This window comes from Populus trichocarpa, chromosome 9, assembly GCF_000002775.5.
Source record: "Populus trichocarpa isolate Nisqually-1 chromosome 9, P.trichocarpa_v4.1, whole genome shotgun sequence".
Lineage (NCBI taxonomy): Eukaryota > Viridiplantae > Streptophyta > Magnoliopsida > Malpighiales > Salicaceae > Populus > Populus trichocarpa.
The window spans coordinates 6,047,402-6,061,978 of NC_037293.2; the positions used below are offsets into that span (position 1 = coordinate 6,047,402).

At 35.1% G+C, this 14,577-nt stretch overlaps 2 protein-coding genes, 1 non-coding gene and 1 pseudogene across 4 annotated transcripts; 3 read left to right on the forward strand and 1 right to left on the reverse strand.

The window, feature by feature from the left end:
• The first annotated feature begins 139 nt into the window (after positions 1-139).
• Positions 140-3,542, forward strand: LOC7482298 (phenylacetaldehyde reductase-like; annotated as a pseudogene).
• Positions 3,543-3,742: 200 nt separating this feature from the next.
• TRNAR-UCG (transfer RNA arginine (anticodon UCG)) lies at positions 3,743-3,816 on the reverse strand. The gene has a single exon. It is a non-coding gene; the product is annotated as a tRNA-Arg (tRNA).
• Positions 3,817-4,299: 483 nt separating this feature from the next.
• LOC7482297 (phenylacetaldehyde reductase) lies at positions 4,300-7,838 on the forward strand. Of its 2 annotated transcripts, XM_024609141.2 has the most exons (7): positions 4,300-4,541; positions 4,627-4,799; positions 5,625-5,816; positions 6,016-6,178; positions 6,726-6,912; positions 7,436-7,592; positions 7,722-7,838. In XM_024609141.2, the coding sequence occupies exons 1-6, from the start codon at positions 4,370-4,372 to the stop codon at positions 7,572-7,574; spliced, it is 1,026 nt and encodes a 341-aa protein (XP_024464909.2). In that variant the 5' UTR covers positions 4,300-4,369; the 3' UTR covers positions 7,575-7,592; positions 7,722-7,838. The 2 variants fall into 2 exon arrangements, with proteins under 2 accessions (XP_024464909.2, XP_002314050.3); XM_002314014.4 differs by having other exon boundaries at positions 4,301-4,541; positions 7,436-7,838.
• A 3,620-nt stretch (positions 7,839-11,458) lies between these two features.
• LOC7467346 (phospholipase A1-Igamma1, chloroplastic) lies at positions 11,459-13,462 on the forward strand. Its single transcript, XM_002314013.4, has one exon. It carries the CDS (start codon positions 11,664-11,666, stop codon positions 13,242-13,244), a length of 1,581 nt encoding a protein of 526 aa, XP_002314049.2. The 5' UTR covers positions 11,459-11,663; the 3' UTR covers positions 13,245-13,462.
• Positions 13,463-14,577: the final 1,115 nt, after the last annotated feature.

A 14,577-nucleotide genomic window follows, 5' to 3' on the forward strand; every position in this document is an offset into this window, starting at 1 on the left:
CATGTGTACTATATACGTATATCGTGATATGCAGATTGACCTTGAAATATTGAAATTGTTGGTTGTCCTGGGGAGCTTCCTGAAAATGTTCATGATTTTGTATTCCTGAATCTATTTGAACACAGTCAATGGAGTTGCTGTTTGAGAAACTGCATTAACATGGGTTCCTATATAGATCTGAATGCACCTGGGACAGATTTTTCCTTTTTATCTTCTCTCACACCCAGGCCCCCCTCTTCACATGATGGCTCAGGTAGGTCTAAACACCCATTGGTACTGGGAGGGAATTTTGATTTGCTAAGAAAGACATCTGATGTGTAGGGAAGATAGACACGATACACGATATTAGATTGCAGTGTTAAACTTTGAAGCTAGAGTTTTATACTTATTTGGGCTAGTACATTATAATTAGACCCGATTTCATTTGATTAATATGGATCAAGTACTAAACCTGGGTTAATCTAAAACAGTTTCTGTAAAGAATCTATTCTTTTAACTATAAATGTATACATTAACAACTAAGTCTATCCCCTACACCATGAATTCATCAAAATGTGTTTCTTGATCTTGAGTCTCATCCCGCCACTTGAACGTCTCACGTAAAGCAATTATGATTTTTTTATTAATCTCAATTAGTATATCATTTGACAATTTGAATTTTTAGAGAAAGACTTGTATGGCAGGAGTTGAGTGAAAACCATTAGACTTTTTAAATAACAATATTGAACTAGAGTTAAGGAATCAAGCCATTGGTTTTCAAATATTTAGGACCAAGTTACACTTGCATTCAGAACTTGAGGGCCAAAGAATAACTTACTTTTTAGACATGATTAGCTCAATCATTGCTGACGCAGACAGCCCAACTGCCAGTGCCACTTTTGCACACATAAACTCATTACCATAACACGGTCCAAAACGTTAATTTCAGTTACTCTGCAAGTCTCAGACCATCGTAAATATCTCTATATTTTCCAGTTTTTGACAGAAACTCTTTGATCCAACTCTTCTCTGTCTGTTTTCTCTGGACTCACACTCTCACTGATGACGATTGGAGAAGGAAAAGTGGTGTGTGTCACTGGAGGGTCTGGAGACATAGCTTCATGGCTAGTCAAGTTCTTACTCAATCGGGGTTATGTTGTCAAAGCCACCGTTCGTGACCCGGGTAAGAGATTTTCTCTTTATTTGTAGCTTGCTTTGTTTCTTTTCAGTTCATTATAATCTACTTGTCTTTTGTGCATGATCTTCATGTTTCAGATTCCGGGTCTGATTCTTTTGTTTCTCACAACATAATCAGTGTATAATTTTAACTTATTCTATTGATTTCTACTGAGGGTTTTGTTGAAATTATCTTTTTGTTCACCCATTTTATTTATACATGTATGTGTCATAGATGACCTGAAAAAAACAGAACATTTACCTGCACTTGCTGGAGCTAAAGAAAGACTACACTTGTTTAAAGCGAATTTGGTTGAAGAGGGGTCTTTTGATCCTGTAATTGATGGATGTGATGGTGTCTTTCATATGGCTTCTCCTGTATTATTTTTTTGCAACAAATGACCCACAGGTAATCTTGTTCATGTCGAATTTCGACTCCACTTTTTTTGCCTTTGCACAATATCCAGTTTATTTAAACTCAACTTGATGCCAGATGACATTAATACTAATTGATAGAACCTCTATTGTGAAGGAGAATGCTGTTACCGTTGGTTTCTATGTGCTCCAAATTTCTGGCAGACTTGATTGAACCTGCAGTAAAGGGACACTAAATGTCCTCCCAAGTCATGTACAAAATTCCCTTCTGTCAAGAGAGTGATTCTTACATCTTCCATGGCTTCTGTTTTATTCAATGGAAAACCTTTGACCCCTGATGTGATTGTGGATGAGACTTGGTTCTCGGAACCTGCTTGTTATGAGTCAAAGAAGGTGAATATTTGGTGTTGATTTTACCTGATGGTGTTATATATAAGAGAATCGGTTGGCTCATGCCGAGTTCACATGTGAGTAGTATGTCAGCAGCGAATCCGGTTGGCTACAACGTGCCTTTCCATGCGAGGTTTTGAGTGTAAGCTACCAGTGTCCTCTCAAGTTCGTACATATATCCAAAAACCTTGCATAAAGATGAATCTAGAATATGAATCCACTGCTGCAAGAACAGGTCTAATCTCATTATGAATGAGCTGGAACGTGCTATTACAATAGGAACATGAACCGAGTAACTCTTGCATAAGACCTTGCACACATTCTGTTCTATACAGACCTTTCACTTCTGCTTGAAGTTCCAAGTCTTTGATTTTACATGATAGGGATGCTGATGGGTTCTTAAACTAAAAAAGTTAAGGAATAACCCGTATGGATGCAAAAGTTGAATGAGACCCACAGTGGACACCAGCATGGAAGTCCATGTAACATAGCGTCGATGACCTACTTCGCGATGCTTTATTTTCAATTCATTGATTGAGTCCATTTTCTCTTAAGACATCAAGTCCTTCATTTCTAGTTTCCTAATCTTGATTTAGATTTGAGGATGTCATTCCTGAGAAATTCCTGGGTGTCCTTTTCTGAAAAAAAAGTATAGGATTTAAACCAACTCCTTTATAACCTCTGGTGCATTTAGCAGCATAAACACACAGGTTTACACCAATATATTATGTCGTGATATAAAATAAACACAATATGGAGGATGTCCGGTGACAGGGGTATTAAAAGGAAATAATTATCTCATTTAGTTCTTAGATCACCCATTTTACATAGGTTGGGTGACATAATTGAACTTATTTTATGACTAGAAATAACGGGACAAATTATTAACAAGTAAATAACAAATATAACTCTTTTACTTGTTGTTTCTTCTGATTTGAGCAAGGTTTGCAGGAGCTACATTCCCTAATGAAATGTATAGATTTGTCGATGATAGAGACGTTGCATGTGCACATGTTCAAGCTTTTGAAACACCTTCAGCTAGTGGGAGATATTGTTTAGGAGGACAATTTGCACACTTCCCTGAGGTTTTGGAGATTTTGCCTGAATATTACCCTACTTTGCCCCTTCCTGAAAGGTGAGTTATTGTTTCGCAATATGATGAATGACATTCACGCTGGCCCTGCAAATGAGAAACTCAAGCATAGAATTTTATTAGGAGTGAGTGACAAGAGAGACACGGTAAAAGAGGGACTGAGAGTTGAAGAACTGTTTGTTGTTGACTTGTTGGAGGAGATGATCTTGACAGGTTGATGTGGTATCCAAGTGAGATAGCATGGAAGGGATGGTTCTGAGCGTGCTATGTATGATTGAGCTATAAAAGTACTACATCAGACCAAACATGAGTCTTGTTTAAGAGACTAAAGAGTGCTTTTTTAACAGCAGTTTCTCACTTTGTCGGAATAACGGGAGGAAGAGTTCCGCATGTTGTCTTTCATTACAGATGAGAAGATGACAAGCCCTTTCCATTGAGATATTTATTTATATTGTTAAATAAGGTTTTAAATATAATTTATATTAATTTTTAATACATTTCTTTCAATAAAAACCTTTTAAATTTAAAATTTATATAGGGTCATATTATCTTATATTTAATTTTTATTAAATAAATAAAAATAGTCAAATTTAAACTTATGATCTCACTGTGAAATTCAAGGACTCAATGAAACTACTTGTTTCTTGTCTCAGAGCTAAAAGGGTTTATTAATTAATGGATTGGATTCCCAAATTGCTAATGTCTGTAGCAAAGGAGAGTCAAAATAAACGACCACAGTGGGAGTCGAACCCACGACCTTTTGATCCGAAGTCAAACGCGCTAATCCACTGCGCTATGCGGTCCTGACATGGGGTTCACGCTTATATTAATTTAATAATTCAATGTACACAGCTGACATGATAAGAAAAAAACAAAAAGAAATATATATATATAGACACAACCTAGCAGCATTACTTGTATCTAGCATCTGTGCATTTTTTTTCCCTAGGTTTTTATGTATGGTTATCGAATTCAGCTTGGAACTTGATACAAACCATAAATCATTTATTTATTTAATAAAACTTGGATGGGCTTAATATTTTTTTTCTTACAAAGTTGATATTTATTATTGATGGGTGGTTGAGAGTGTTAGGCAGGATGGAGAGCTTGTGTTTAATACATGTAATGGCGAGCTTCAGCATTTATTGGAAGCAGATAGAGCAGAGAGCGTCACCCTTTGTTTCTACCAGGATGTGTTTAGGTGGGAGATGTGGTATTTTTTTTTTTTAAAGTACCATTTTTTTAAAGCACATGCTATACTTTCTAAAAGCAAAAAATATATTCTTTTTTAGTGAGAAATTTGGTAGCTTTTTGAAAAAAAAAACAACCACACCTCCCACCCAAACACCTTAGAGGATGAGCTCTCTTGTCAGTTACCGGGCAGTCGCCACTGGCACAGAGAGGATGAGCAGAGGAGGGGACGGCAAGGTGGTGTGTGTCACGGGAGGGTCAGGATACATAGCTTCATGGCTAGTTAAGCTTTTGCTTCAACGTGGCTACACTGTCAAAACCACTGTCCGTGACCCAAGTCAGTAAATCACTCTCTATCTCTCTCCTTTTGAGCTCAATTTGGTCACGTTTATTTTTTATGTACTCCTATTATTTTGTTACAGATGATCCAAAGAAAACAGAACACTTGCTTGCACTTGAAGGAGCTAAAGAAAGACTTCATTTGTTCAAAGCTAATTTATTGGAAGAAGGGGCTTTTGATCCTATTGTTGATGGATGTGAAGGTGTTTTTCATACAGCTTCCCCTGTTTCTTTTTCACCCACTGACGACCCACAGGTTCTTCCCTCATAGATGCTGCTGCCATTTATCATTTATCATCACTGATTCTTCTGATTTGCAACCAATCTTAGCATCAATTCTCGAGAATCATATGAAACAACTCATGTAATTGTTAGTGATTTAGCTAGAGAATGACGGGGTTCTTCTTAGTTTTCATGTGTGATGAAGTTTGAAGAAAACCCCAAAAGATATGTTCTTTTTAAGACTGATGGATGGACCAAGAGATTGAGACTACAAACACCTACGAAACAAGTTATTTTTTGGGCTTAAGGGACCCTTCACCAAGAAGGGGAGCGCCACCGGTCCGAACATCTCATGAAGAATTGAGGTCGCTCCGGGCATCCCTTGTCAACGGGAGACTTGGGCCAAGCCAACAATTGTTGGCATGGAACTATTATATCAAATAATTTGACAAAACAAGAAAAAGAAATTGCATTACATAAATCAGAATGCAAGAGTGAAAACCGAATGATTGATGACGAAGCCAAGCAGAAAGCTTAACTGAATGAAATAGGATTCTCAAGCATTGGGCCTAAAACATAGGTTTTCTAATTCTATCCGAGAACAGAAGAGGAACGATGACCCAGAGACAACCCAAAAAAGATGAAAGAAAAAATGAAAAGGTGGATTAGTCTTAAAGGGGCTCAAGGAGCTGATTAGGGTTCTGTACCTGTGTTGGGTATCCTAGCGGGACACACTGCCCCCTTGTTCAAACTAGGGTTTTTTTTTTTAATTAACCTCTTGATACCTGATATGTTACTGTTTTAAAACTACGGGTAGAAAAAAAAAAAAGACAATCCAATAATTTTTTCTTTGTTACAGGTTGACCTAATTGATCCTGCCTTGAAAGGAACACTAAATGTTCTTAGATCATGTGCAAAAGTTCATTCTATCAGGAGAGTGGTTTTAACCTCTTCAGCCGCAGCATGTATATATAGTGGAAAACCTCTGAACCATGATGTGGTTATTGACGAGACCTGGTATTCAGATCCAGCTATTTGTAAGGAATTGAAGGTCTGTATTATTTGATGATATCTTAGGTTTTTCTTTTCCTTCTAGAGAAATTTTTAGTTGCATTCGTTTCAAATTCCACATGGAGGACCCTTTGGGGCTTGCTCTGTAAGCTAAAAACTAAATCTTTCATTCTTTCATCTTGTCTCCTGTATTGTTCTTCACCTATTATTTGCTAATGTGAATTTGTGTTCTTTCCCAGGCTTGGTATGCACTTTCAAAAACCTTAGCTGAGGAGGCTGCTTGGAATTTTGCAAAAGAGAATGCTACTGACTTGGTTACAGTGCATCCATCATTTGTGATTGGCCCTCTTTTACAGCCAACTCTTAATTTAAGTGTGGAGATGATTCTCGACCTTGTCAATGGTAAGGATCTTCAGCAACTTTTTGCTTGTATCTGAAGCATTTAATACTTTCTCCATCTAACATTAAAATCCTTGTAGCAACCTTCCAGTATGGGAAAAATCTAAATTGAAGGTCTCTACACCTCCAACTGATAGAGCAAGTTATCCCTCAGTTGTCATTTCACGATCTTTTGTTATGAGTATGAGTTGCTTTGTTGAGAAATTATCCCATGTGATCTCGTCATTCCATTGAGGCTTTACTGATTTGTGATAGTTGCATTTCATTACAAGTTCAATATAGATGTGCCAAAACATCACTCTACTAAGCTAAAATTCTCTTACATATAGGGTTGTGAATTGTGACAGATGCATTCAGTTTCCACCCACAAGCATATTGTACATCTTCTCCTGCAAATCACTTTAACAATGATTACATTATCAATTTATTGACTACCAAAATTTGAACCTGTCCTTAATAGCTGTTTAAAGAACTTTCCCTTGAACTGTTAGTGTCCTTACTGGCTGCATGTTTTGTTTGGTTCTCATGATGTAATCTGTTTTTGGTGCAGGAGCTGAGACATACCCAAATGGATATTATAGGTGCATCGATGTTAGAGATGTTGCAAACGCACATATTCAAGCTTTTGAAATTCCTTCAGCTAGTGGCAGATATGTTTTGACAGCATATGTCACAACCTTTTCTGAGGTTCTGAAGATCATCCGTGAAAACTATCCTACTTTGCGCCTTCCTGAAAAGTGAGTCATTTATAATGTTCAAATTGAACCATTTTCATGTTAATTTGGCCTTGTTGATTAATCCGGATGGTTGATATTTGATAGCCAATGGGCTTGTAGATAAGATTTTACATTCAAGCCAGCTTGGACGGGGAGGGGAATGCTACTTGTTAATAGTAATTCTGAAGTTATGCGACCAATTCAGATCAGCAGTTTAGATGAGTTATAAGAAATATGTTAAGAACCATCTTATGTTTTCCCTGTTTTAGAAACTAAACCATGAAAAGAACAAATATTAAAAATACAAGTATGTTTTGAAAATGAAAGTAGAGCCAGTCCCTTCGAGGACAACCGGTAAAGTTGAAGGTAGAGCTACATTTTGAAAACCAAAAATGTGTAATCACAAGCAAACCCTGTACCTTTTTTTCTGTATTGTAGTTGGATGGATATCCTTTTTTCGTTTGTGCTGGCTTGTTTTCTTGAAGCAATTGCTTTGACCCGTCACAGAACTGAGCACCTGTATATTGTTTTTCAACTGTTGCAGAAGTACAGAAAGCATGTTCAAGCCATACCAGGTGTCCAAAGAGAAAGCAAAAACTTTGGGTATCAACTTCACTCCACTGGATTTGTCTCTCGTAGACACTATTGAGAGCTTGAAGGAGAAGGGCTTTCTCAAAATCTGATTTAGGCTATATTTAACGGTATGGTGTTCCAGTAAATATACTGGTCCTCTCAGTTTCAGTCAAATTTAATTCTTCTTCTTCTTCTTGTATGATATAATTTTATGTGCATTCTGGATACCTGAAAATAAAATTATGTATAAGTTGTAGGATTTGCGTTTTGAAGTCTATTTCCTGCCAATGAGATGTCAGGACATCGTAAAGATTTGGAAGTCTTGTAATGAATTTGCGCTGCTGATTCTGTGATGGAATAATCTTAGAACTCAATTCTTGTCTGTTCATTCACGAAAATTTTTTAGCCTCGAGCAATGCTTCACAAATTGCTTGCAGGAGCTCCCACAAAGTTGAATGGTGTTTGATTGGATTCTCTCTTGATCAGCTTTGGCATCTAAAACAACATTTTCTAGTTCCGTTATTATTAGTATAACAATTAAAATATATATATTTTTGTCTTTATTTCAATTTATTATTTTTTTATTATTTTTAAATTGTTTTAATATATTGATATCAAAAATATTTTTTTAGAAAAATATATTATTTTGATATATTTTTAAGTATAAAATATTTTAAAATGTAACCACTATCCCAACTAAACATGCTCTAAGCAAACTTCAATGATCATGTCAATTTCTTAGATTGTGCCTCTCAAATTTAGATCCTACTTAGGTTATTGATTGGATTAAAATTTGCTTGAAAATAAAATAAATATTTAGATATTATTAATGTTTTTTTTTAGTGAAAAAAAAAATAAACTGTATGGAAGTTGATTTTGCATATCTAAAAACAACTTGGATGACGAGGGTGTTTGGGAGTGTGGTAGTGGTTGCTTTTCAAATAGCTTTTCATGCCGAAATACATGCCAATGATGTTTTTTTATTTTTTAAAAATCATTTTTGATATCAGCACATCAAAACGATCCAAAAGGTACAAACCGCACTCAATTTTAGCAAAAAAAAAAAAAAAAATTTGAAATTCACTGAAAAGCAGGTTGAACAGCAGAGCCAAACGCTCCCGACATGTGAATACATAATTTAACTAAAAAATTTTAAGATATATTTTTTAATATTAAAATAATAACATATTGAATTGACTTGGATCAACTCGAGTTAACATATCAAATTTGTAACTAGGGTTATAAGATTATAATAACTTTATAGAAAACAAATTAAAATAAATTATAAAGTTTCATTCTCAATCAATTCAACATTAAAGAATAAAATTGAAATATATATATATATATATATATATATATATATATATATATATATATATATATATATATATATATTAAAGATCTAAAAAACGACTTGAATTAACCTTTTAAACTCTCGACTCGGGTTATAAAACCGATACAACCTCATAAAAACAAATTACGAATTCTAATTCCTAATCAGGATAATGTATAACTTGAGATTAAAAAAAAAGAATATGAAAAATAACTCGAGTCAATCCACAAAACTCATAATCTGGGTCATGAGACCAAGATAATCTCATAAATTTTTTTTTTAAAAATGACATGATTTAACTTGAGTTAAACTGTCAAATTTGTGACTTTGATCATGAGACTGATATAACCTTATATAGAGCAAATTAAAAAAAAATTATAAAACTCAATTATGAAGCAACATTGTCAGATTCAATGTTGAATGATGAAATTTGTAAAAATTTTAATTAAAAAATTACTCAAAAAATAAGCCAAGTCAACACAGATTAACTCGTTAAGCATTATTCTCGGGCCACGAGGTAGGGATAACCTGATAAAAAACAAACAAAAACAAATGATGAAGCTTAATTCTCAATCAAATACAATATTAAATAATGAGTTTGGGGAAAAAAGAGTCAATTAAAAAAAAAACAAATTCAGTTAATTAGGCTAACCCATCAAACCTATGGCATGAGTCATGAGATGGGGACAATCCAATAAAAAGCAAATCCATTGCTGAAGGACCCGTGATCCGAGTCATGAGACCGAGATAACCTCTTAGAAAAAAACAAAAACAAAACAACTTGATTTAACCAGGGTAAAAATATCAAAACATGTAACCTTGATCTTAAGACTAAGATGTCCCAATATAAAGCAAATTGAGATAGATTATGAAGCTTAGTTCCCAACCGACTCAATGTTAAATGAAGAAATTGAAAAAAAAATCTAATTAAAAGATAACATAAAAAATGACCCGAGTCAACTCGGGTTAACCAATTAAGCAATATTCTTGAGACATGAGGCCGAAATAATCTAATAGAAAACAAACAAAACAAGTCATGAAATTTAATTCCCAATCAACTCAAAATTAAAAGATAAAAATTGAGGGGGGGTCAACTCAGGTTAACCCATTAAGCAATATTCTTGAGTCATGAGACCGAAATAACCTAATAGAAAACAAACAAAACAAGTCATGAAATCTAATTCTCAATCAACTCAAAATTAAAAGATAAAAATGGAGGGGGAAGGGGGGAAGAGCTTATTTAAAAAAAAAATTAAGTTAACTTGTTAAATTCACGATCTGTATCATGAAAATAAAATAACCTAATAAAAAATAAATTTAAAAAGTTGATCGTGTAGCTAGTGGTATAACTTTATATGCATACTGAAAATAAATCAAGCATAATTTGCCGAATGTGTGTGTTTCAAGCCCATTTCTTGACAGGTCTGGAGCTTAATTTGCCTTGTTGCTGTGATGAAGTGATTTTGCAACTCAATTATGATTCACGAAAACTTGTTTGTCTCAAGCAAATAACTAACCATCAAACACTAAAACAACATGAATCCTTAATTTGTTTTTTTTATTCATTTTATAATAAATTCAAGTCTCAGCTCAGTCGGCTGGTGAGGCAGTGTCAGGCAATAGATCACAAGCGCGAGGGTGTATTTTTTTTTTTTCTAAATTGTGATAATAGACTAGATATTGTCCGTCACAATTAATTTTTCAGATATTAATAGACTAAATTGTGATAATAAACATTTTAATGATAAACATTCAATTTCAATTTGTCCCAAGTCAAATTTACTAGATTCATTTATTTTTTAATTTTAATATAGTTCTTAAATATTATTATAAGTTTTTATTTCAGTTTAAATAAAAAATTTTAGTTATCCTGTATTTGTTCTGAAAATAACAATACTAATAACAAATTATTTATAAAAAATAGATTAAAATTAAATGTTTATCATTAAAATATTTTGTGAGATTTGAAACATGATTTTATCACATTTGTGATTTTTTTAGCTTTTAATTCATAAAATATAAACATATTATTTTGAAAAATTTTTAGTTTACTTCAACAATTATGAGATTTTAAAAAAAACAGAAATAATATTTTTATTTAAAAATATTATAATAGAAAAAAAATGTAAAACAACTGTAATTTCAGGCTTAACAATGCCAGAACAAATTCCAAGGACCTGCAAAAAAAAATTTACCTTTAAAAATATTTGGGTTTCCGCAGGTGAACACGACATTCAAACTAGCATTCCTTCAAAGGTTGCTGGACTGGAATTTGTTAAAAAGAAGAAGAAGAAGAAGAAGAAAATGCCGTTAATTTACTAATTTTTATTTTCTTGGAAAGAATTAGGCGCCCCCAAATCTCCCTTTCTTATTAATCAATGGAAGGATTACGTCCCCACCTACATATTCTCAAATCTCAATAATCATATAAACAGACAAATATGTGCCATGCATGCAAGCCATCGCATTCACCTTATCTCCTTTTTTGACTGGTCCAGGCAACCATGTGGAGGGTCATAGCTTGAACAAGCTTTGATTTTTCAATGCTGCTATATTATTTACCCAGTCCAAGAGAGTGACTGAAGAGAGAACAAAAAACAATAAATTATCGCAGACTGTTGGGTTATTTTGAAGATACAGAAAAGATGTGAGCTTCCGGGAAGATGGTCTAAGCCGTCGAAATGATGTGCTTGAAAATTAAACTCATTGACCCAATTTCTTGCCTACTCGCATCTATAGCTTATATAAGGCTCTCCTTCATGTATCTTTCACAACCCAACGAAGTACAGACACTTTCGCTTCACTGTTTGAGAATCTCGTTTTCTTGGTTCCAAATCACAAGCTTTTCAGCAATTCTAGGATCGCCATGGAGATGTCACCATTTAGACAAGTCACAACAGAGGAAACAAGGTCAAGGAAAACCAGAAGAGCGTGGAAGTTGAAGCTTAATATCACTTGGCATGCTATCAAGAAGGCAGTAAGTTACAACGTCAAGAAACGTCTCCACCTGCATCTTCATTTAAGCTGTGCAAGAAGCATGAGACGGCTTTCCACTAACCAAACCCATCAGGAACTAGCTGTGAAGCCACATCAAGCTTCCAAACCAAAGCAAAAGGCTAGAAATCCCAGCAAAACACTAGCATCCCTCCTCCATGTGCCATATACAGCTTTGGATTTTGTAGACCGAGGAGATCACATGACTCCTACACTATCTCCCAAGCAGAGTATATCAGCAGTGTGGAAAGAAATCCATGGCTCAAGCAATTGGGAGACCCTTCTTGACCCTTTCCACCCGAGTCTTCGACGAGAAATTCTCAAATATGGAGAATTTGCTCAGGGCACATATGATGCCTTCGACTTTGATCCTTTATCAGATTTTTGTGGGAGTTGCAGGTATAACCGGCGTAAATTTTTTGAAACATTAGGCCTCACAAAGCATGGTTACAAGGTGAAAAAGTACATTTATGCCTTGTCCCATGTAGATGTGCCTGAGTGGTTAAAGAGGTCATACGCTACGTGGAGCAAAGATTCCAACTGGATGGGTTATGTTGCTGTAAGCAGAAGAGAAGAATCACAGAGAATCGGCCGGAGAGACATAATGGTCGCATGGCGAGGCACTGTGTCACCATCAGAGTGGTTCAAAGACCTCACCACAAGTCTAGAACATATTGACAACACAAATGTTAAAGTTCAAGAAGGGTTCCTCAGTGTTTACAAATCCAAGGATGAGTTGACAAGGTATAATAAGTTAAGTGCCTCTGAGCAGGTTATGCAAGAAGTGATGAGACTAGTGAATTTTTATAGAGGAAAGGGTGAAGAGGTTAGCTTGACAGTTACAGGGCATAGCTTAGGAGGTGCATTGGCACTCCTCAATGCTTATGAGGCTGCAACTGCCATTCCTGATCTATTTGTTAGCGTCATTTCTTTTGGCGCACCAAGGGTTGGAAACATCGCCTTCAAGGAGAAGCTCAACGAATTAGGAGTCAAGACCTTACGTGTTGTAGTTAAGCAAGATATAGTCCCAAAACTACCAGGCCTGTTGAACAAAATGCTTAACAAGTTTCATGGACTCACCGGGAAGTTGAATTGGGTTTATAGGCATGTAGGAACTCAATTGAAGCTTGATGCATTTATGTCACCCTACTTGAAGCCTGAATCTGACTTGTCAGGGTCTCATAATCTGGAGCTGTATCTTCACCTGATAGATGGATTTTTTAGCAAGAAATCCAAGTATCGATGGAATGCTAGGAGAGATTTGGCATTGGTGAACAAGGGTAGTGACATGTTGATAGAGGATCTGAAAATACCAGAGTTCTGGTACCAGTTTCCTTACAAGGGGCTCGTGTTGAACCAATACGGTAGATGGGTTAAACCTGGCAGGCTGCCTGAAGATATCCCTTCTCCACTGAGTATCGATACACCACCGAAACATGGTCGCCAATCTTAGATTACGTTGCACAGTTCCCAGTTTTCGTTTAATGTTAAGGCTTCAAATTTGTTGATTTTTTTGATTCGTCTCCAAGAAGGAGTAGCTGATTTGATTTATTCTCTGCATCTCAAGTCCTTTTTTCATTTCTTACTGGAAACATAGTGATAGTGTTGTTATGTTTCTCTCTTGTACCTAGTAATCATGATTTGGAATTTGGCTCGGCATTTTTGGCTGTCTTTCCTCTTCTTATATTATCTTTTTCCTCTTCTGAGTTGATTACGTAAAAAAATAAAACATTAGAGTTCTCTTTGCACAAAAGAAAGGAACAGCAAAATCTTTTCAAAATATCCATGGAAAGTTACAGGTTTTTCTTCATCATTCATTACAAAGGCTCGAACTGTAGCCACGGCAGAGGGGAGAACAAACCGAATGCCATCCAAGCTCTATTGAGCCAAAGTTATTGGTCTAAGAACTCACTCAATTTGATCCAATATATATCAGCATCACTCATCTTGACACAGACGATCCAAAGAAAACAGAACACTTGCTTGCACTTGATGGAGCTATGGAAAGACTTCCCTTGTTCGAAGCAAATTTCCCGAGAGAATGTACGCTACCTCGACAAATCATGCATCAGTTTTTGGATTGGAAAGGATTAGCAATTTTAGTCGTTAAAGCTTCAAGGACCAGAAAGGCAGTTTATCAGATGGGTCACCTGCAGTTGTTTTTCCATTTCAGTGCCCCATCTATAGCATTATCATTTGCGACTTATATTTTTCCAGTCCAATGTGTCTAGTTTTTTGTATTATGACGGGCTATTTGGTCCCTTTATTCTTTCAATTTTTTGATTGAAACCCCCAACTCTTTGTTATGTTAATTGAGTCCCTCTACTCTGCTTTGTGTATTAAAAGTTGCCTCTCCTCCACCTTTCTACTAGAATACTCAGTTGAATGTTTATTTTTCATTATCTTATTTCTTTAATTGCATTTCAAAACATAAAGACCTCTCTTGTTTTTGTATTATTTTGTTTCAGGCAGAAATAATTTATTCTGTTCAAAAGATAATAAACAGATGTTAAAAATGAGCTCTTTTTTTCCTAAAAAAAAAAATTAGAAATTCTATTAAGGTCAGTTAGCGCATCCTCGAGCATTTGCCTCGAACATTATAAAAGCACTTCATAGTTGCTTGCCTTGGACTGCTATCCAGCCCACAATTAGCACAAATAATGGCCCCATACCTTAATAATAAGCCTGCTAGAGTAGATAGGCCTGTAGTAATTTTACTTGATGTTGGTGGACATTATTTTTTAAAATAATTTTTATTTAAAAATATATTAAAATAATTTTTTTAT

Excerpts from the sequence above, each read along its gene's own strand:
- LOC7482297 (XM_024609141.2), top strand. The coding sequence starts at position 4,370 with ATGAGCTCTCTTGTCAGTTACCGGGCAGTCGCCACTGGCACAGAGAGG. Across the intron at positions 4,542-4,626 it reads AACCACTGTCCGTGACCCAA|ATGATCCAAAGAAAACAGAA; the intron begins GTCAGTAAATCA and ends ATTTTGTTACAG. Across the intron at positions 4,800-5,624 it reads CACCCACTGACGACCCACAG|GTTGACCTAATTGATCCTGC; the intron begins GTTCTTCCCTCA and ends TCTTTGTTACAG.
- LOC7467346 (XM_002314013.4), top strand. The coding sequence starts at position 11,664 with ATGGAGATGTCACCATTTAGACAAGTCACAACAGAGGAAACAAGGTCA.